A 22968-nucleotide genomic window follows, 5' to 3' on the forward strand; every position below is an offset into this window, starting at 1 on the left:
ATTCTAGACATCAAACTTCCAAATATTTCACATCTTAAGTTCTTCGCGAGTCTAAAAAACATTAATGATGAGATCAAGTATACAGTCTTTAGCCGGTTATGAACAAACGAAAGTATAGAGCTCGTCATTAATAAATGACAATTATATAATTAATGATATGTCTTGTATGCTAATTTATGGATTCTACATAAATTGCATTTCGAATTGCAATATGTAATCCTACAGTTAGCATATTCTTTATACTTTCTGATATGATCCAATAGCTTACTTACAATTACCGGACAAGATGCTCTTCCTTAAGTATATAATACTCCTCATTAATGTATTATAATATACCTTGGTTGAAACTTGAATGTCATATTTGACCCTTTCATTCTCAAAACAGCATAAGCCGGCCAAAAGCCAAAAGAGTTCATATGGAAGCTTTCAAAATTGTTAAACACATACAATCATATGTGTATCATCCGAGTATCTCAGCTTATATGAAAACTTAAACCAAAGAAGCATCATGCCGGCATTTGAACTTGTATTGCTTGGGCTATAAAAAGGGGTTGAATTATTTTGCACAAGCATCATCATTTCCCTTTTTTGGCTACTGCAATCTTGCAATTTTTAACATAAATCACGAGACTGGTTAAAGTTCTCACTATTCTGTTCTTCATTAGATTTGCTTTCGTGCATGCAACCACTACTGATGCAGAGGTAGGGGATGAGGGAGATAGACAACGTAATAGTTTAGTAAGAGTTAGTACTAAGAGTTCTAGCCCTTTTTCCTACTATGAAAGGAGGCTCTTGTTTTACATTATGAAAATGCCTTAACCTTCAAGAGTGCATTTTCTTTCACAATGAAGAATTAATTACCAAATGTGTTAGTCATATACTATACGAAACACACAAGAATGCTGATGTGGAATTATGGATCACATCCTCTTTTATATCCTTCAATCCTCTAATTGTAGTTGTCCATATTGAGACTTCCCTTTCGATTTCCTTTTTCTTTTTAACAAAAAGAAAACAATTTCTAATATTTGTCAACATTATGAAAATTACAGGCATAGCTGACTTTATCAGTTCTAAAAAAACCTGTGTTCCAGCCCCTTCTCTCTCTCTCTCTCCACACCCCCCCCCCCCCAACCCCCAAAAAAAAAAAAAAAAATTCCAAGAGCCTCTTGGCTTAGGGGCACTTTTAGCTCGGTTTTGATCCCTAACCTTACTCAAAAAACAAAAAACGCCCCAAAGAAAACAAAATACTTGAATACAGCATGCATGGGACAACCATGAAATCTAATAATGCTCCTTTTAAAGAAATTTGAGTGGTGTGAGAATGAAATACTCTACATTGGCAATGCTGGCACTGTTCAGGCATATGGTTCTTTAACTAACAGGTTTATTTTACTTTTTAAAAAAATTATTTTTTATTTCCTTTTCCTTGTAATTTGCAGCATTACATAGTTTACATGGGGGAACACTCTCACCCCAATTCGGAATCTGTGGTTAGAGCCAACCATGAAATACTTGCTTCAGTTACAGGCAGGTAAGGACTATAAGGAGCTAATACTACTACATATTTATTTCCATTATGAGACATCAAATAACAAGATCATAGGAAAACTACAGATTTTCATAACCGAGTGTTGTCAAAGTACTAACATAATTAATTTCAGTTTTGATGGAGCACAACAATCGGCAATTCACCATTACAGTAAAAGCTTCAGAGGCTTCTCAGCTATGCTCACACCAGAGCAAGCACAACAACTTGCAGGTACCTGATTTTATATATTTATTCATTCGTTTGTTTTTGGTAAAACAAGTGAAATGCATGATCCAACACTGATCATTACATCCACAATGGAGGTAAAATAGAATGTCTCCAAATTCAAATGCATCTTCACCCCTCTTTCAAAATTTGAACATTTTCTTGGGGGGTTTAAGTACAGTTTAACACATGGTCAGCAATAATAAGCATCAAAAGCCATTGGTGATAGCATAGATATGCTCTAATTGAATTTCTCTTACATCTGCTGCAGATAAAGATTTGGTTGTTTCTGTGTTTCAGAGCAAGATGAATAAGCTCCACACAGCACATTCCTGGGAATTTCTAGGAATAGATTCTGCACAACAATATAATCAAATGCCAATGGAATCAACTTCAAATATCATTGTTGGTGTAATTGATACAGGTAAAGATCCATATCTTAATTTCTCATTAAACTCTTCTTTTATTTTATTACAAACATAGAATTCACATTAATGTATCTTTCAGGAATTTGGCCTGAATCAAAGAGCTTCAATGATAAAGGATTGAGTCCTGAACCCAAGAAATTCAAGGGAGAATGTGTTACTGGTGAACATTTTAGATTGGCCAACTGCAACAGGTACCAAACATTTTAAACACTAAAGAATCCACTTCCATGATTGACACACCACATTCTCACTGAATTAGAACAACCACAAGGTTTAGTATTTAAACCAACCAATTCTATTGTATATCTGGTACAACCATACAGCTATTATATGAATGCAAACTTACCATGGGGCTTACATTGTCATTTGGGTTGGAATTTTCAGGAAGATTATAGGCGCCAGGTTCTATTCGAAAGGGTTTGAAGCAGAGTCTGGGCCTCTTGAATCTTTTAACCTCCCTTTCTTCCGGTCAGCTCGAGATGGTGATGGGCATGGAACTCACACTGCCTCAACAATAGCTGGATCCATAGTAGCTAATGTCAGCCTATTTGGTATGGCCAGAGGTACTGCAAGGGGTGGTGTACCAAGTGCCAGACTTGCCATCTACAAGGCTTGTTGGTTTGACATGTGCAGTGAAGCTGACATTCTTTCTGCCCTGGATGATGCCATTAGTGATGGTGTTGATATACTTTCCATTTCCATTGGCCCTGATCCTCCCCAGCCTAGTTATTTTGAAAATGCAATCTTGATTGGAGCTTTCCATGCATTCCAAAGAGGAATTCTAGTATCTGCTTCAGCCGGAAACTCAGCTTTCCCAGGTACTGCAACCAATGTTGCTCCTTGGATTCTTACTGTTGCTGCAAGCTCAGTGGACAGGGAATTCCATTCAATTGTTTATCTTGGAAATTCAAAAGTTCTAAAGGTAAATTTGGTATATTCCACCCCAACTCTTTATCAAATATAAAGTTATATAGGAAAGATTTTTATTTAAAATGGAAATTCCATGCTCTCAGGGTTCCTCCTTAAACCCAATCAAGATGGAAACTTATTATGGTTTGATAGCTGGGAGTGCTGCAGCTGCTCCTGGAGTTACAGCAAAGAATGCCAGGTATCTTCTGTGTTTGATGGGAAAATAACAGTTTCTCTGTTATTTAGTTTCTACTCAGCTGTGGTCAATCTATTAAAATCAATTCAGTTACATTTTATGCAAATTCAAATTCTACCAATATGGAAGTCTTGTACATATTTTTTTATTTTCTTCCTAAATTATATGATTTTTTTTTCTTAAGCATCTTAATGTTCATACTAAAATGATTTTTTGACAAGTAATAAGGATTTTTTTTTTTTTTTCAAAAAATTTATTATCCTAAACTAAGACTTTCCAATTTTGTAGTCATAAGCATCATATAGTTTAATCATCTTGTACACATATTTTCTGATTTCATGATGCTCAACCAACCCAACACCTCTAAATTGCCATCCCATCATTGATCTATTTGTTTTAAAAACCTTGGTTCCTTTCCTTTCTGTATCAGCTTTTGCAAGAACAATACGCCAGACCAAACCCTAGTTAAGGGGAAAATCGTGGTGTGCACGATTGAAACCTTTACTGATAACCGAAGAGAAAAAAGCATTTTTTTAAGACAGGCTGGTGCTGTTGGATTGATACTCATTGATCCATCTATCAAAGATGTTGGCTTTCAGTTCGTCATCCAAGGCACTTTAATCGGTCAAGAAGAAGTAGAAGAGCTTCAAGCATAAATGATTTCAGAAAAGTGAGTTTTTCAAGCTTTGTATGTTAAAAACATTGTCAATGAAAGAATGGAAAAGCTCCAAAATAAATGCAACTGAAAATTAATTAAACGTGGATTCACTATTTAAAAAATAATAATAATTCAATAGTTCAAGTTGATTGCAACTACTTCTGTCATTACAGGAATCCAGTTGGTAAAATCTCCCCAACTATAACAGTTCTGAACATCAAACCTGCACCAGAGGTGGTTGTATTTTCTTCCATGGGGCCAAATATTATAACTCCAGACATTATTAAGGTAAGTTTATTTAGTCTTCTCAATTTATACTTGTGCACATTCACTCAAAATACGTCAAGAAACAAAAGATTATGCCAACATGATGGTAAAAAAGGGATAGAAATAATGCAATATCTTGACCACCATACGTAGCTAAAGAAAAGTTATCTCCATAAACTCTTACCGAAAGATGCATAATTTCTATTGCAGCCAGATATCACAGGACCTGGATTGAATATTTTGGCAGCATGGTCTCCAGTAGCAACTACAGCAACTGCTGAACGATCTGTCGATTAGAACATAATCTCCGGCACCTCAATGTCTTGCCCACATGTTTCTACAGTTGCAGCAATTGTAAAATTGTACCAACCTTCCTGGAGTCCAGCAGCCATAATGTCAGCAATAATGACAACAGGTAAGTTGTTTTACACTATAATGTCGGATAATTACAAATTTACTTATGTTTCTGATCGTACAAAATCTATGGATTACCACAGCAATGGTCCTAGATAACACTCAACATGCAATTGGAAGAGATCCAAATGGAACTCAGACCACGCCTTTTGACTACGGATCCGGACACATTAGCCCCACTGGAGCATTAAATCTGTGACTTGTGTATGATTTCAACTCCCATGACATCATCAATTTTCTATGTAGCACTGGAGCAAGCCCTACACAATTGAAGAACCTTATAGGGGAACTAGTACAATGCAAGAACCCTCTTACACCTTCCTACAATTTTAATTACCCTTCAATTGGTGTTGCCAATATGAACAGAAGTTTATCACTTTGTAGAACAGTCACAAATTATGGTAAAGATCCAACAGTATATGTTGCATCTATTGATTACCCAACTGGTGTTGAAGTCAAAGTTACACCGGCTAAACTTAAGTTTACAAAGGTCGGGGAAAAGATGTCTTTAAGGGTTGATTTTATCCCCTTCAAGAACAGCAATGGGAGCTCTGTGTTTGGGTCCTTGACATGGAGCAATGGTATCCATAAGGTCAGGAGTCCTTTTGGTCTCAATGTGGTTTCTGCGTAGGAACAAGTGATCAACTACATATGTTCGCAATATTGATTTTATTTTAGTCATTATCTCATCCACTGCTCTCGCTACATATATCCAAAAATATGGTATGATCCTTCTATCTAAAATAGTTTGCTCTTTCAGCTATGAAGTTCTATTTCAGCAACTTTTAGATTTTAAAGTATGTGAAGAGGTATAGTTCTGTTGTGTAATGTGAGAAATGAACATGTCAGTTCTTATAGCCATGGTTTCATATGGGAACATCTTGTTTTCGAAGAGGGTTTAAGATGGAGACAGGCTTCATTCAGGAAGAGAGAGAGAGAGAGAGAGAGGCAAAATGTAAAGCAACTGGCATGGAAGTTTTAAATTCACATAAACAAGGTTTATGAGCAAGTAACTTAGAATATATACTCTCACATCTTTGTAGCTAAATGTCAAGAATATTATGTGGAATGACTATAAAGTTTCCAAAACCATTGGAGGCTTCATACTTCCATTCATGATACCCTCAAATCATAACATGAAATATGAATTTTACCTCATCACTTTGCCCGCAAGAAATAGTAATTGTTAAGAAATATCTGCCAAGAGCCTTATTACTTAGTGGCACTTCCCAGTTCCCCAATGGAGGAGAACCTAGATTCATGTTAATGAGGAAACAAGATGCACATTTATGAAGACCATGGAAGTGAAACATAGTTAACTACATTTAGTTCCTCAAATCATCGGGGAAAAGATGTCTTTCAGAGTTAACTACATTTATGAACCTAGATTCAAATCTCCACACCCCCCCCCCCCCTCTTCTGGTGGGTTGTAAGAAAAAAAAATGTTAGAAACATCTTGTCATTGAGGAAACATCAATAGTATGCATCATTGCCTTTGCACTTATGAACATATTCCTGCCAACATTTTTAGGGCAATGTAAAAGTTACAGATTACATTCCATGTATCTGCAGCATTGGTAGTCAAAATACATGTGATGTAGGACAAATTAAAGAATTTGCTTATGTGTGCTTGTGGTGGGTTAAGTTTTAGAACTTTTGGAAAGCAGGGTTAGGGTTCAGGAATGACTAGGGTTTGTAGGGAAGAAAAAAGAATTGATTTAGGGTTAAAAAGAGTTAAGAAGAAACAGAAATCAATTATGCATACAATCTGAGAACAACAGCGTGAACAGTTCATATGAATAGTGACAACGTATCAAAAAGGACAAAAAGAGATGTAAAAGAACAATAAGGCCAACACGTCTCAATACTCAAAACACTAAATCTTTTATTGATTAACTCCCCCTTCTTTGAGTACAATAACAAACTTAGATATACTAATGATAGAACTAGGACTTACTTTGAATAGTAAAAAAAAATCCTAATTGAATTGAATCAAAACTCATGCATAAAGACTCATAAACTAAATAAGACTTATTAATAAAATAAAAACCAAGGCCCACAACTATCGCCCATGCCCAACAATTAAAAAATTACTAAAATTTCCTTGACCCTAGAAAAACAATATAAAACATAAAATAAAATACTAATAACCTAATTAACTACCATGGGCTCTTATTCTTGGGCTTTGCCTTAACCTTAAGTTTCCAAAGGGGATACCTTTTTTTTCCCTCTAACCACGCTATGGTAGCATCTTCAGCATGAAGTAATCCTAATAACAAAAGACAAGACTGCTTAGATTAGATACATAAAAGGAAAAGAAGAGGGTAAGGTAACTTTTGGTAATCACCTACAATAAATACTGAAGACAATGGAAGTGAAACAGGGTTAACTACATTTAGTTCCTCAAATCAATATAACTCCCATTAATCCTATGCCCTATAATCTCAAAAGTATGCATGTGAAGAGATTATCTAGCATTATCTTATTCCATACTTTTGAAAAGAAATATATTTGATTTTTTAAGTTGACATATTGACCAAATTACACTTAGAAAATCCATTAAATAGAATCGTATGAAAGGTACCATTCCCAAGTACCTGAAGGTAATTGCCACATGTCTCAAACCAATGTGTTAGCACTTAGCAGCAGAATGGAAAAAAGTACCTTCAGACAAAAAGAGTGAAGATATCAACCTCCTGCCATAATGACACAAAAAGTTTCAAAGTATCCACTCATGTAGTCATCCTTCATACATTTTTAAAGCTTGATATATGAACTTCTTCTTTAATGTGAACGAGCATCAAATTCACAATCACTACAAGAATCTACTCTAGGATATATCAATTATATTGCTTTGTAAGCCTTGACAGTTTAGGATATTAATTCTTGTGCTACTCTTTGCAATGTGAGCGTGTAGAAGTTATGTGGCTCCTTTGCTTAAGAATTGTCTTGTTGATGTGAGAAACCCTTGGAAAACTTCAGGTAGAACCCATTTCCCAAATTTGTTGTCACCAATAGTCCCCACATGTGCATAAACCTCCTTTAAAGTGGTGGAATCGGTTTGAGTCTCTGACAACAATTTCTCTGGCTTCAAGCATTGATATTAACTTAATAACAGTGTGACAGTCTCCACAGACCCTAAGGTTCTTCACAATCTGGATAGGAGTTCCTGGAGGTGTAGCAATTAATCCAAAAGCAATTGCCAGTCTCTCACTGTGCTGAGAAAGGATGGTTTCTTTGTGTTCCTCTTCAACGTCGTGAAGCACATAATTTGTATCAGGCTGATATCCGGCATCCTTCAGCCGAATACTTAATTCTTCAAGTTTAGAGTAAATAAGATCTGAAGAGGGATGTGAAAGATCACCAGCCAAGAATGAGTAAGTCTTGTTCTTAACTTCAATCCAGCTGTACCCAGCTTCTTTTTTCACATTTCTCTCATCCATCAACTTCCTCACCTTAGCTCTCTCTTGCCAATTTCCTGTAGCAGCATAAATATTAGATAGTAAGACATATGCAGCCGAGTCTTGTGGCTGAAGTGAAATGAGCTTTTCTGCTGCAAGTTTTCCAAACTCTACATTGCGGTGAACACGGCAAGCAGCCAAGAGAGTTCGCCACACAGTTGCACCTGCAGGGAATGGCATCCCATTTATGATATCCATGGCCTTTTCGAGCAGTCCTGCTCTGCTATATAGATCAACCATGCAAGAATAATGCTCCATTGTTGGATCAATGTCGTGATCTTTGACCATCATGTTGAAGTATCTTTGGCCTTCATCCACTAAGCCTGCATGAGTACATGCAGAAATCACCCCAATGAATGTTATGTCATCCATTTCCAAGTTTCTCCTTCTCATTTCCTCAAATATCTCAAGAGCCTTCTTCCCATGACCATGTTGTGCATATCCAGAGATCATTGAGTTCCATGAAACTAAGTCTCTCTCACCTTGCCTCTTGAAAACTGTATTTGCACTTTCAATATTTCCTCTCTTGGCATACATGGTTACAAGAGCACTACTTACACATAAAGCATTATTTAATCCTGATTTGATTGAGCAAGCATGGAATTGTTTCCCCTGCTCTATCACTGCAGAAGGTGCAGCACAGGCATTAACGATACTACAAAAGGTAAACTCATTTGGTTTGACACCCTCTTTTGCCAACCAGAGATAAATTTTAACTGCTCCCTCTGTGTCTTCTCTTTGAGCATATCCAGCTACCATTGCTGACCATGCCACAATGTCCTTCTCGTCAATCAATTCAAATACTTTTGCAGCTTCATCAATGCAGCCCATCTTAACATAAGCATCTAAAAGTGCAGTTCCTACTGAAGATGATTTCTCATAATTAGTTTTAATGACTTGTGCATGTAGTTGGAAAGTAGAAATGGCAGGTTGAGCCGTAAGGATGGTAGAATAAGTGAAATGGTTGGGTCTAACACCTTCCCTGTTCATTTGGCAAAATAAATTCACTGCTTGCCTTGTTCCACCATTCTGTAAGTACCCACTGATCATGGCCGTCCATGACACAACATTCTGAACCCCATGCATCATAGAAAACAGTTGAAATGCATCATCCATGACACTGCACTTACTGTAAGCTACCATAAGTGCCGTTCTAATATTGTGATCAAAGCAATACCCATTTTTCAAAACCCGACAATGAAGCTGTCTAGCAAAACCTAATTCTTTAAGGTTAGCACATAGTTTAATCATGGTAGCAAATATCATCTGTGTAAGCATCACACCTGCAAGTCGCATTTGATAAAACATTTCAAAAGCTTCCAAGTCAAGTCCATTTGTAACACAGCCTGCAACCATACCGTTCCACGAAACCTCATTCCTCTTCTCCATACTATCAAACACAGCTCTAGCATCTCTAGCCATCCCTGACTTTGAATACATATTAATTAAAGAATTGCTCACAAACACAGTAGACTCAAAACCATTCTTTATTACCATTGTGTGGACTTGAATTCCCTTCTTAACCATAACATCATCTGCCAAAGCTCCAAAAACAGTTGCAAAAGTAAGAGGGTTAGGCTTAATACCCTCTCCTTGCATTAAAAAGAAAAATTCTAAGGCCAAATCGTTCAACCCGTTCCGTACATAACCGGAGAGCAATGAAGTCCAAGACACCACATTTCTCTCACCCATCTCATCAAAAACTCTCCTCCCATCTCCAACATTCTCAGTTTTCATGTACATATCAACCAGAGCAGTCCCAACACTAACATCCTCCACAAACCCTGATTTTATACATTGACAATGCACCTGCCTGCCCACGTTTTGATCAAACAAGCATCCACAGACCTTCAACACACACGACATGGTCGACCCATCAACAGGTAAACTCGAATGATGAAGACCCACAAAGATGTTGAGAGCCTCTTGGTTGCAATGAGTGCGAGAGTACTCGAAAAGCAAGTGATTATAGTTTGAAAGGTCTTTCTGAGTACTTTTGTCGAACGGGTGGTGTGCATGGTGAACGAAGCTGGAATCTGAAGTCAAGGGGTCAAAGGCAATGGCATTGGCATGGGAATAAGACAGAAGATTAGTGTGGTATGTGAAATGAAAGAGTTTAAGTGTGTTCAGTGTTTGCTTTGTGAGCGTCCTTAAAGACGAACACAGAGTCATGCTATGCTCTCTTTGGCTGTTAACGTTATAAATAATAGCATACGTTCTAGAATCCTTTTTTTTTTGTGTGGCTAGAATCTTAGATTATAGCAGGTGGCTTATTTTAAGTTTTAAAGTACTTCACGTTTTAAGGTTGCCAAAACTTTTAACGAAGAAGAAATAAATTTCTACCTCTGAAGTCTGTCACTGTAAGTCACTGTCTTAAGGTCGAGTTCTTAGCTAAATATTTTGTTCTTCAAGGCTCCGTTTGATTAGACTGATAATATATTTTTTTTAAACTATTTTTTCTATTTTTTTAGGTGTTTGGTTTTTTTTTTTTTTTTTTTTTTTTGAAAGGAGGTGTTTGGTATTCAAAATAATGGTTAACACGAAAATATTTTTAAAGTTGAGGGTAAAATAACCCCTTTGACATGTAACTTGGTTTACGCCCCTCCAATTCGGTAAAACAATTTTTGAAAAATATCCCAATCTCTTTTTTTCTCTCACCCCAATCACCCACCCCACCCATCATTGCCATGGCCTAATCGCAACCGCTAGCTCCACCATTGCCATGCCACCTTTCTTTCTCTCTCTCCAGCCTACTATCGTTGGTGACCCACCACAACCCACCTGTAACCTAGTCACCATTCTGACACAACCATAACCCACCCTTAGAGACCTTACCTCTCTTTCTCTTGTTCTTGATCTAACTCACCCACCTAACACCGTTGCAACCACCACTCTAGAGATCGCAACCCACCCCTAGAATGAAGACCCCTTGCAAATTTAAAATTTGTGTTGAGATGATTTTTTTTTTTTTTTTTTTTTACATACATGAAATTGTTTTTCGATGCATTTTCTAAATACAACCAAACACTTGTAAATATTTTCTTTATAGTCCTAATATTTTCACTTGAAAATATTTTACAAATCGGAAATTGTTTTTAGTTAAAACAAACACAAACTAAGCTATAAAACATTTTTTAACCAATGATGGTGCAAAACAAATTTTACAACTTTTTCCCACAACATCTAGGTGACAAGTTATAATTGGTAAAATATCATTTTTTACATGGAACCACTATTAACATATTATTATTGTAAATCAATCACAACATACAAGCTCATCAATGGAATTTATTGTGTATATATTTACAATAAGGGATAATTACACATAACCCACCTGTGATTTGGGCGAAAATCACTTTGCCTACCCGTGATTTGAAAAGTATCACTTAACCCACCTGAGGTGTGTTTCCGTCACTCTCCGTAACCCACCTCGGTCTCTGCCGTTACAAAAACACCTTTTAACCCCAAAACAGAACATAACGCGAATCAAAACCCCCAAAACTCAAACACTTTTCGAGAGAGAGACCCAAGGTGCAATCAGGCTTGTTCTTCGTGGTTTGGAGCGTGTGGAGAGGGAGAAAACACTTGTTTTGCATCATCGAACCTAGGCAAGGTATGTGTGATTGTTTTTCATCTGCATTTGGGTTCTTGATGTCATTTTTTTATGGTGACTCACCCACGTAGTTAGGTTTTGCTGTTCATCTGCACAATAAAATTTTTTTTGTATGTTAAATGTGCATTTTGCTATTTATGTGTAGAATCGCTTAGGATATGCATTTTGCTATGGTTGTTTCTATAATGCATATACCTGAAAGAATCAAGTTTATTTGTCAATGATTGCACTTGTTTGTGAATTGTGGGTAGTGTGGTCCCTATGAATTTGTTGGGAATCTGGTTTTGCATGTGCTTTATGTGGTCCTTTGTCCGTGTGTTGTTGTCAATTTGTTGGCTTGTTGTCTCTTTTGGCTTCTTGTCACTTTCTGCATGTCAGTGTGTAAACAAAATACTTATTTTAATTGCAGATGGTTGACTTCACATTTGACCTTGAAATTCATGTTGGGGGATGTTTTGTGGAGGAGCCAACCATACAATATGTGGGTGGGTCTATACGTTTACTGACAGAGATTGACCCTGACAAGTTGAGTTACTTTGAAATTCGGATTTATGCCATCTAGTTGGTGCTCCTAAGGAACACAGTAGATATAAGTATTTAATTCCTGATGGTGATCTACAGCATGATTTAAGAGACACAGAAACAGATACAGATGTCGTAAACATGACTAACCTTCATAAGGCATGGTATGCTGAAAAAATCATAATCTATACTGACATAGATGTGGAGCCATTGACAGTTGAGTATCCTGATGCAGGGGGAGTGGCAGATGGTGGTGTAGGTGGTGATGGAGGGGGAGTGGCAGATGGTGTAGGTGGTCATGTAGGTGGTGATGTAAGTGGTGATGCAGCAAGGGTTGAAATAGAATTGGATAGTGATGATGATGAAGATGATGAGAATGATGATGAGAATAATGATGAGAGTGATGATGAAGAAGATGTTGAGGATGTTGACATTGATGCAAGAGATGAAGAACAGAATGTTGAAGGAGATGATGATGATGATGATTGGCTAAATGAAGGCCTAGAGGGGGATGGCTTTGGTGATGATGTATTTGCTGCTCAAAACTCAGCTCCACAAGGTTCTGCTCCCAATACAAACCCAGAATCAAGCAATGCACCCCACACAGCCCCAGAATCAAGCAATGCACCCCACACAGACCCTGAGTGGGCTGAGCTAGCCCTTGAGGATGACCTGGTAAGCATGGATGGGTCTGATGATGAGCAGGTACCTGAGCAAGTAGAGTTTAATGCTAAGAGTGACATGAGAAATGTTGTACTGAAGAAGGAGATGAAGTTCCCTAATGCAAAGGTGTTCAGAGCTACTTTGAGGGAGTATACAATCAAAAAACCTATTGACATCAAATTCAAGCTTAATGAGAGGACCAAGATATCAGTTCACTGCAAGAATGGGTGTGGGTGGAGATGTTATGCATCTCAAATAAGTGGAGAGCTAACATTTCAAATTAAGACCTTGACTGATGACTGTACTTGTCCCAAGTCTTTCAAAAACAGCCAAGCAACATCAGCTTATGTTGCTAAGAGGTTCATTGAAGATTTTAGCAAAAATCCAAATTGGGAGGTGAGTGGTGTACACAACCATGTGATACAAAATTTATCTGTTGACCTAAGTGTAAACCAAGTGTATAGGTCAAAGAGAAAGGCAAAGGATTTGATAAATGGAGATGAGCAACTGCAATATGGTGTCCTTAGGGACTATGCACAAATGATAACCACTGTAGACAAGGGGAGTAGGGTTATACTGCAGACAGAAATGACTGAGGAGACTTCCTAGCCAAAATTTAAGAGGATGTATATTAGGTTTAATACTCAGAAGGTAGGATTTTTAGGTGGATGCAGGCCATTTATAGGTTTAGATGGTTGTCACATAAAGCACAGATTTGGTGGGCAAATCTTATCTGCCACTGCCAAAGATGCAAATGACAACATTTTTCTAGTAGTCATGACTGTTGTGGAACAAGAAACTAGGGTAGTAGTCATGGCTGTTGTGGAACAAGAAACTAGGGAGTCTTGGATATGATTTTTGGAAATTTTTGCTGATGATATAGGGAGGCCAGAGGAGCTTCAGTTGGTCTTCATTTCTGATAGGCAAAAGGTATGCAAGTTTTGTTTTGTTCAGTTACACTTGAATAGTTGACTTTGTTTGCTAAACTAACTTGTTTTGTTTGTTTATTTGCTTATTTACAGGGGCTTATACCTGTAATAGAGACACTATTCCCTATCGTGGAGCATAGATACTGTGTGAAACACATCTACAATAATTTCAAAATTGATCACAAGGGATTGGAGCTGAAGGATGCATTGTGGAGGTGTGCTGTTGCCACAACAGTAAGGGAGTTTGAGAGATGTATGCAGTACATAAGGGATTTGGATGAAAAGGCATATGAGTATCTTGCAAACATTGCACCTGCACAATGGACAAGGTCACACTTCACTCCTAGGGCCTTAACAGATTGTTTGGTAAATAATTTGAATGAGTCTTTTAATGCAATGATATTGAAGTCTAGGGACAAGCCTATCTTGGCAATGTTGGAGTGGATTAGGGTTAGACTTATGACTAGGCTTTACACAAAAAGGGAAGGGATACAGAAGTATGCTGGAAAGTTGAGTCCAAGCATACAAGATAGGTTGGAGAAATTAAAGGTTGAAAGTAAGGCATTTAGTGCTACCCCAGCTGGTAGTTTCCTTTATGAGGTAGGCAGTCAGTATGAGAGGCATGTAGTTGATTTGGTGAAGAAGACATGTAGCTGTAGGTCTTGGGATTTAAATGGCATTCCCTGCAAACATGCCATAACAGCCATTTATACAAACATTGAGACACCAGAAGACTATACCCACCCATGCTACTTCAAAGAAACTTACATGGAGATATACAAGGAGGTACTTCCTCCCATGCCTGGCCAGTCAGAATGGGCTGAGACTGGACAGCCTGCTCCCCTGGCACCTCACATATACAAACCACTAGGCAGACCACCCAAGCAAAGAAAGAGGGCTTCTGATGAGCCTAGGAACCCTTACAAAGCAAGTAGACAGAACAGACCTGTAAGATGTGGGAAATGCAAAAAAGAAGGGCATAACTCAAGAGGGTGCAAGGCTGGCATCACTGGGGAGACACCATGGTAGAGGAGACAAAGACTTCAAAGAGAAAAAGCTGTAAGTTATTAGGATTTAAATGGCAAAAAAAAAAAAGAAAACTTGTTTTTAAACTTACAATAGACACTGTATTGAAACTGGGTTTTGTTGCAGGCAAGGGAAGGGGTGCCTGCACCTCAGCCTGCACCTCAGCAGCCTACCCAGACCTACAACATGATGTCTGCCACTCAGCCTTCATCCTCACAGCAAGGAAATCAACCTAGGCCATCTCACAAGAGAGCAGGATGGTTCTCTTCCTCACAACCAGAGTTTCACACACCTAGGGAGACCTGGGATACCTTACCAAGTTCTTCACAGGTAACTTAGTCCTGGATGGTTGTGTAGCTTGGGATATTTTTTAACAAGTGGATCTATTTTTTATTTTGTAGCCTTCACATGCAAGTGGGAGCACTGGTGGTGTGAGGACTAGAGGACAGCTTACTGCACAAAGGCCACCAAAAATGAATCCAGTGGGTGGAAAGAGGAAAGTGTAAAGGCAAGAAATGAATGAAGCTAGTGGGTACGCATGCCAGCATTGGGAGTAAAGCTAGTGGGAACATGTGGGCCTTTTTGGTTTTTTTTTTTTGTGAAGATCACTGTTAGCCTTTTGTAATTATCAATTAGTGTAAAAAACAATCACTGCTGGCCTTGGAATGTGCTTTTTTGTAATTAAGGTACAATACACTCCAGGTTGTTATTGTTATATATTACAGTTTGTATGGAACAATATTTGTCCAAACTAGATTATATGGAAGTTTATTTATTACTACTACAAATTGTGTCCAAGTATATTATTTTTATTGTGGAATGGTATGCACAACCAAATTATATGAAAATTTATTTATTGCTACTACAAATTGTGTCCAAGTATATTTTTCTAATAGAGTGTATGGGAAGATTTTATTGTGGAATGGTTGTTATGGTATGCACAGCCAAATTATATGGAAGTTTATTTATTGCTACTACAAATTGTGTCCAAGTATATTTTTCTAATATAGTGTATGGAAGTTTTTATTGTGAAATGGTTGTTATGGTATGCACAGCCAAATTGATAATTGACCATTACTTCTTCCATTGAATGGTTGTTATGATATGCACAAAATACTTAATAATTGACCAATTCTTCATTCATTGACACATCAAAACATTACATCAGTAGGCTAGTGCTATTACAATGCAAATTCATTAACACCATTGCCATAACTATCTCTACTAACCAATTAACTACTTCAGGGGCAAGAATCTAGGTCTCTTCACTCCAGAGAACTCAATTAAGCCAAAACGCAACAACATAACAATAACAAAAAAGATCCATGACAAAATGCATGCAGACTTCCACATTCTTTGCTTCTCTTTAGCAAGAATGGCTTTTTCCTTAGCTTTTGCACAGACAGCTCGAGCCTTTCTCTCCCTCTCCTTGGTTTTGGCTTCCTCTTCAAGAGCCTTTTCTGCTATTTGCCTAGCTTCTTCTGCCGTTTCCAGAGCTGTCCTTTCCCTCTCATTTGCAAGTTGGAGAGCAGTCTGAAGCCTAGACATCTTCTCTAGAGCCAAAGGTGCAGTTTCATTCCCACGAGGACAGGTTGTGTTATCAATCCAAACAAAGAAAGGACACTTAGGACCAACCTTATAACGGCTACAACCCAAGAACCTCCTCCCAAAATTGTGCAAACTCAAACTTGTTCTCAAAACACAAGTCTGCTCATTGCACATATGTCCACATGAACCCAAGAAATTACCACTCGATGAAGACATCTCAACATAACACGATTCTTGGATTTAGACTTTCACACAGTAAGTTTACACTTGAACAAGATCTGAAACCCTAAATCAGGAACAGACTCAAATGCAGATGAAAAAACATCACACATACCTTGCCCAGGTTCGATGATGCAAAACAAGTGTTTTCTCCCTCTCCACATGCTCCAAACCACGAAGAACAAGCCTGATTGCACCTTGGGTGTCTCTCTCGAAAAGTGTTTGAGTTTTTGGGATTTTGATTCGCGTTATGTTCTGTTTTGGGGTTAAAAGGTGTTTTTGTAACGGCAGAGACCGAGGTGGGTTATGGAGAGTGACGGAAACACACCTCAGGTGGGTTAAGTGATACTTTTCAAACCACGGGCAGGCAAAGTGATTTTCGCCCAAACCACAGGTGGGTTATGTGTAATTATCCCTTACAATAAACTTATAGTTTTCGCTTTATAATGATAGCTATATATCATTAAGCTAAGACAATAATTGGTTTAATGTATGTGAGATTTGAAACCAAGTTACTTATTTGAGAACAATAAACTTTATCAATTGAACTATTTGGACACCACATAAATATAATATGATTTAAACTTATGACTTATGCTACATGATACTTGCTCTCTCTATCATCAACCCTAAACACTAAATGGATTTCAAGGTTACTAGGATTTAAACCTAGGTCTCTCATTTAATGACAACAAACTTTATTATTTGAGCTAGCTAAATCCTCAACATTTATACAATATATAATAATGGAAGATTAACAATTAATTTTGCTAATCTTTTGTTGGCCATTGGATTTTTCATTTAGTTTTTTTAATCTGATTTTGCTTACATCATTTTTTCAACTTCAGTGCAAGTATATTTTAATCAACTTTCAATAAAACAATTAGCAAAAAGTCAAATAAGTTAATCCCAAATGAATACATACATCACGTGAGTGACATGTTTCTAATTAATGCTTATTCAATCTTGGCTTCTACATTCCTTACCTCTCCTCTACCCCTCCGTCTCTCTTTTTTTTTTTTTTTCCCTATTATGTCTTACATTATTGTTACCCTCCCCCCAATTCGTTCTCTATTTTTTTTTCTTTCTTTTATTTTTTTTATTTACTATTATTTTTATACACAACTCTCTCACACAGTCACACTCTCTCCCATTCATTTTATGTTTTGCCACTACATTGACAATCACCCCCACAAGCTTTTAAAATCCACAAAAAAAAAAAAAAAAAAAATCAAATGTTCTTTAGACGTTTTAAGTACCTCTTAAGTTTAGTGAATAATTTTTTATTAACTTTTTTTTCCCATGTTATACTCTAATTTTTTTTTTTTTTTTGGGACAAAACGTGTTACTCTAATTTTGCTTGTGTTTCTAAATGTCATTTTCAATAATTTATTTTCAGTTGGTTTGGGTTGTTTTTAATGGTTATTATTATGTTTAAAATCATAAAATGTGAATAAAAATAACAATTGTTATGTAATATCAATTTGTATAAAATAAATTATACTTGATTAGTTTTATTTTGGAGGTAAGGAGGAGTTGGGCCTTAGCCCACTTCTCAATAATCCAAAGAAGCTCGTAGCCCACAGCCACATTTCAAACCCAAACCCAAGCCCCAGCCATGATGCAGATGAAACATACCCAAAGCCCACAGTTAATAAGTCCAACCTTTCTCACCCCAAATCAAACACTCATTACAGATAGCGTCGGCAAACAGAAGCAACAATCCCTTGAATGATCAAAATGGGGAGGCCAGCGTCGACGATCGAAATCCCTGACAAACGACACAGTTCTGACCGCGATAACGGCCGTTACTCTCCAGATTCCGATAACTCCTTCGAATACAGCAGGCGCCACCACCGTCGTAGCCCTAATTATGACGCCTACGACCGCTATTACGACAACCACGACCGCCGCCACCACAACCACAACCAAGAACGGAGCTCAAGCCCAAACCCTAGGTCCAGCAAAGCCCAAGACTCTTTGCCCAAGCGATTTGGACGCGATTACCGTAATGGAAACCCGTCCGAGTCCGAGTCTGATGAGGAATTGAAGGGGCTGAACCCTGAGGAGTACCGGAGGCTCAAGAGGCAGAAGATGAGAAGAGCGCTCACTCGTTGTATTTGGAATTGCACGCCGAGTCCGCCTAGGAACGAGAACGAGAACGATAACGAGAAGGCTGACGAGATCTCTGACAAGTACGGTGGAGAAGACGAGTTAATCGGCGGTGAAAAGAGCGATTCAAGCTCGAAAGAGAAGGCGAAGGTGAGTAATCGGAAAGGAAAATCGGAAAGTCAGTCTAATTCCGAGTCTGAATCGGAATCGGAAACCGATGATTCGCGGTCGAGGAGGAAGAGGAAGAGGAAGAGTTCGATTTCGATTTCCAAGAGTAGTAAATACGAATCTGATGAGAGCGAGAGCGAGAGTGAATCGGAGGAAGAAGAAGAAAAGCGAAAGCAAAGAAAGAAAAGCAGTAGTAGGAATCGGAGCCGCCATAGGAGTAGCAAAAGAAGCAGTAGAAGAAAAGGGAGTAGTAGTAGGAGAAAGAGTAGGTACAGCAATTCCGATGAGAGTGATGATTCCGATGCTAGCAATCGAGTAAGGTCGAAGAAGAAGCGGAGTCGGAGTAGGAATCTCTCGGATACAGAGAAGGACATTGAGGTTTCGAATTCAGAGGGTTCCGAAGTTGAAAAGGCAGCAATGATGATAGAGGAGGATGGGGAGATGAAAGCTGAAAGCATTGCGGAGGCATTGAATTTTAAGGAGATTTTCGAGGCACAGAAGAAGCCGGCTCTGGATACCGAACCAGTGGTTGGGCCAATGCCCTTGCCTAGAGCCGAAGGGCATATCAGTTATGGTGGCGCACTTAGGCCCGGAGAAGGTGATGCCATTGCTCAGTATGTGCAGCAAGGGAAGCGTATTCCAAGGAGAGGAGAAGTGGGTTTATCTGCAGATGAGATTCAGAAGTTCGAGGGTCTTGGTTATGTGATGAGCGGTAGCAGGCACCAGAGGATGAATGCTATTCGTATTAGGAAGGAAAACCAAGTTTATAGTGCCGAGGATAAGAGGGCGTTGGCTATGTTTAATTACGAAGAGAAGGCCAAGCGTGAGCACAAGGTTATGGCTGATTTGCAGAGATTGGTGCAGCGCCATATAGGGCAGGATGTCGGTCCAAATCATGATCCCTTCAGTGCAACGAAGCCTGCAGATACTGCTGATGCTTGATTTTTATGTATGTGATTGCTACCTGTATTGGTTTGATCTCATGTCCTTATATTTTCTTGTAAACCAGATACTTTTGCTTGTTTACCAAAATGCTACTCTTAGCAATGTTTCATTGATGGTTTGAAGTAATTAGCCAGTACATTAGTCCTTCCAGCACATCGATTGATTGTTTTGGGTTTATAGTCAAATTGAGGGTCAAATTGTCTTCTCCCAGTACTGCTATAATCATCATCCTCTTCCTACATTGAACATGTCATGAGATCATAATTTGACTCCATGTTATATTGATATAGGTGGTAACTCCAATTTTCGTCCTTGCTCCTATTTAAGATGATAGATTCATTCAGATTGTCAAGTCATATGTAAATTCTAGTGGAAGATAGGGAAGCAATGCAAGTTTGCCAATCTGTACAAGTAAGCATATCTAGTTAACTACTGCATGATACATGACTTTAGGTGGATCCATTCCTCCACCTATATATTGTTTATCAAAAACAAAAAACAAAGTTTTATATATTTTAAAGTTGCTTTATTACAGATTGTTATGACAAACATTCATATTATGCTAAATATACTCTTGAGGCTTTCAAAATAATACCAGGCCTTAGAGCAAATCCTACAAAAAGTGAAATGGGAAGTTAGAAGGAGAATTGAAGGGAATGGCTATTTTACTAATTCTGCCCAAAACAGAGTTTTGTGTTGTGTATGGGGAATTTCTTTAGATGTTCTTAAATCCTCTTCTTCTTAATTCCTTTCCCTTGTTGTGGCTAAGTGATTGTTTTCCTTGTATGAGTTAGTTATGGTGTTCACTGGTGTTCCAGTTTTGCTATTAGGTGCTGTTACTTAAACTTTGCACCCATTTCATTTGATGCAACATTCGTATTGTGCTTCTTTTATTTCCTGAGGGGATTTTACATCTTGCTTTAATAAAAATGGTAGATTTAGGTTCCATGCTTCCACTTTTTGTTTTTCTTGCTAAATATATCTTGCACTTTTTGGCAAATAAATAGGGCAGCACACTTACATAAAATAATTATTATAAAAATAAATATATAGTGCAACACCTTCTTGTACTGGAAAGTGGAGATGACCAGTAACTATTAAAAGCATTAGAAATGTTTTAGCAGCCATGTTAATGTTTTGAACAAAGAACTTAAGTGAATTGAGCATTTTGACATTTGTATAAGAGTTTGTTTGAATCTAAAAAGGAATTTGTTTATATTATAGGGTCTAGCTCCCCTCCAATCTTGAAATCTCCTGTTCTCTCCCATTTTAAAACTGATGGACACATGGAAAAAATAAAATCCAAAGGTTACAAAGATGCCACGCCAAATACAACTTTTTTCCTGGGATGCACGAACGCGGCTCCGGACCCAACGCACCCGCGTCCGACGCGGCAGGATGCGGCTACGCGGGAGGGACGCTGCAGACCGCGCGTCCGTGCCGTGTCGTGCCACGTGGATTTTCCGACTCGCGTCAACACGGCTCAAATCGGCTTCGACGCACGCCGAACTGGACGGATTTGCGCCAATTCAGGCCGAATCGGATCGTATCGGCAGAATATTGGCGTGTTTCGGCCGGAAAAAGGAAATCGGCCGGTAAGGAAAAAAAAAAAAAAAACCTTCTGGACTGGACTGGACTGGACTGGATCTTTGCTTCTTCGTGTTCTACTGAGTTGTTCTCTGATTTTTTTTTTTTTTTTGAAGTGTTCTGTAACTTCTGTTTCTCTTTTTTTGGTAAGTACAAAAACTCCTTCTTTGTTTTTTGTGCCTCTCTGACCAAACGTGAGAGCCACATCTTCCTTTCTTTTTTTTTTCTTTTTTAATGGGAAGCTACAGGTGAGGGCCTCCTATTTTTTTTGTTTTACTTATTATTATCTATTTATTTTATTATTATTATTTCTATACTATTATTATTAATATTATTATTATTATAATATGAGTTTTCTATAATTATTATATAAAAAAGCATGCTTAGTAATATATTAAAAATATTTTTAATAATTTTTTAATCGCCAAGTCTCGCCGCACCCGCACCCACCTTTTTCAAATATTGCCGAGTCCCGCACCCGTACCAGCACCCGCACCCAAGTCCCGAAACGCACCCGTGCTTCATAGCTTTTTTCTCACCTAAGAAGTCTGACCACCCTCTTTCTCTCTCTCCCTCCTCTCCTATTTGCCTCTCTCTACTTCTCCATCACCACCGCCTCTTGAGCATCATAGGCACCGAAATCAGAGCTTGCCAGAGATGAAGGGTAAAACAAGATAGTGGATTAGGAAATTAAAAAGAGCAAAAGATCTTTGTGACCTTATGGGAAGCCAAGCAAGCTATACTGTGAGAGGTAGGTAGGTGTGCAGTTTGCCATTGTTGTCTTTAACTCCACCTTCTCTTGGATAGAAGCCAATGGCGTTGTGGCTAAGCACACCACTCAAGTCCTTGTCTAACATGCCAAGAATGATATAAATTCCCCAAGCACAGACTCACATCTTGTCCATTTTGGGTTATTTTTTTAATAATTTATTCTCTCTGATCAAATTGTATTTCTTGTTTCTTTTCAGGTTGTGGAAATTTTTTATTTTGTAAAAACTTTTGAATTGTTCTTTTCAATTAGATGTTAATGTTGTGACTGATTTTGTGGTAACATTGGCAGTGGGTATTATTTATATTAAAAAGATCTTTTGCTCTTTTTAATTTCCTAATCCATTGTCTTGTTTTACCCTTCCTTCCCAGTAAGCTTTGATTTCGGTGCCTATGATGCTCAGGTGGCGGTGGTGATGGAGAAGAAGAGAGAGGCAAATAAGAGAGGAAAGTCTTGTTGGGGAGAAAGAGAAAGAGGGTGGTTAGACTTCTTAGGTGAGAAAAAAGTTGTATTTGGTATGGCATCTTTGTAACTCATGGATTTTATTTTTGCCACGGGTCTATCATCAGTTTTAAAATGGGAGAAAATGGGAGACTTCAAGAATGTAGGGGAGCCAGACCCTATATTATAAAGAACTTATTCTTGCATCCACGCTTGCTTTATTATTTGAGAAATGCTATGTTCACAATATTCTCACAGCAAATTCTAAGTAGTAGGTTGTTATTGGCTGTTATAGGTGGACAAAAAAATAATTTAAGTGATGGATTTAAATTAGAAC

At 38.0% G+C, this 22968-nt stretch overlaps 2 protein-coding genes and 1 pseudogene across 11 annotated transcripts; 2 read left to right on the forward strand and 1 right to left on the reverse strand.

Annotated features, from left to right (window-relative positions):
- The first annotated feature begins 1457 nt into the window (after positions 1–1457).
- Positions 1458–6732, forward strand: LOC115995209 (annotated as a pseudogene).
- On the reverse strand, positions 4502–10467 carry LOC115979571 (pentatricopeptide repeat-containing protein At2g27610). Of its 5 annotated transcripts, XM_031101647.1 has the most exons (4): positions 7382–10467; positions 7226–7292; positions 6846–6897; positions 4502–4588 (listed from the first exon to the last, which is right to left on the reverse strand). In XM_031101647.1, the coding sequence occupies exon 1, from the start codon at positions 10259–10261 to the stop codon at positions 7637–7639; it is 2625 nt and encodes an 874-aa protein (XP_030957507.1). In that variant the 5' UTR covers positions 10262–10467; the 3' UTR covers positions 4502–4588; positions 6846–6897; positions 7226–7292; positions 7382–7636. The 5 variants fall into 5 exon arrangements, with proteins under 5 accessions (XP_030957507.1, XP_030957500.1, XP_030957488.1 ...); XM_031101640.1 differs by lacking the exon at positions 7226–7292 and having other exon boundaries at positions 7293–10467; XM_031101628.1 differs by having other exon boundaries at positions 7226–10467.
- Positions 10468–18252: 7785 nt separating this feature from the next.
- On the forward strand, positions 18253–22924 carry LOC115979606 (NKAP-like protein). Of its 6 annotated transcripts, none has more exons than XR_004089116.1 (3): positions 18253–19838; positions 20125–20245; positions 22562–22924. XR_004089116.1 is itself a non-coding variant. In XM_031101662.1 (2 exons), exon 1 carries the CDS (start codon positions 18341–18343, stop codon positions 19829–19831), a length of 1491 nt encoding a protein of 496 aa, XP_030957522.1. In that variant the 5' UTR covers positions 18253–18340; the 3' UTR covers positions 19832–19838; positions 22562–22924. The 6 variants fall into 6 exon arrangements, 2 of the variants coding, with proteins under 2 accessions (XP_030957522.1, XP_030957542.1); XR_004089117.1 differs by having other exon boundaries at positions 22594–22924; XR_004089115.1 differs by lacking the exon at positions 20125–20245 and adding an exon at positions 21059–21429.
- The last annotated feature ends 44 nt before the right edge of the window (positions 22925–22968 follow it).

Source organism: Quercus lobata, chromosome 1 (genome assembly GCF_001633185.2).
Source record: "Quercus lobata isolate SW786 chromosome 1, ValleyOak3.0 Primary Assembly, whole genome shotgun sequence".
NCBI lineage: Eukaryota > Viridiplantae > Streptophyta > Magnoliopsida > Fagales > Fagaceae > Quercus > Quercus lobata.

Excerpts from the sequence above, each read along its gene's own strand:
- LOC115979571 (XM_031101647.1), bottom strand. The coding sequence starts at position 10,261 with ATGACTCTGTGTTCGTCTTTAAGGACGCTCACAAAGCAAACACTGAAC.
- LOC115979606 (XM_031101662.1), top strand. The coding sequence starts at position 18,341 with ATGATCAAAATGGGGAGGCCAGCGTCGACGATCGAAATCCCTGACAAA.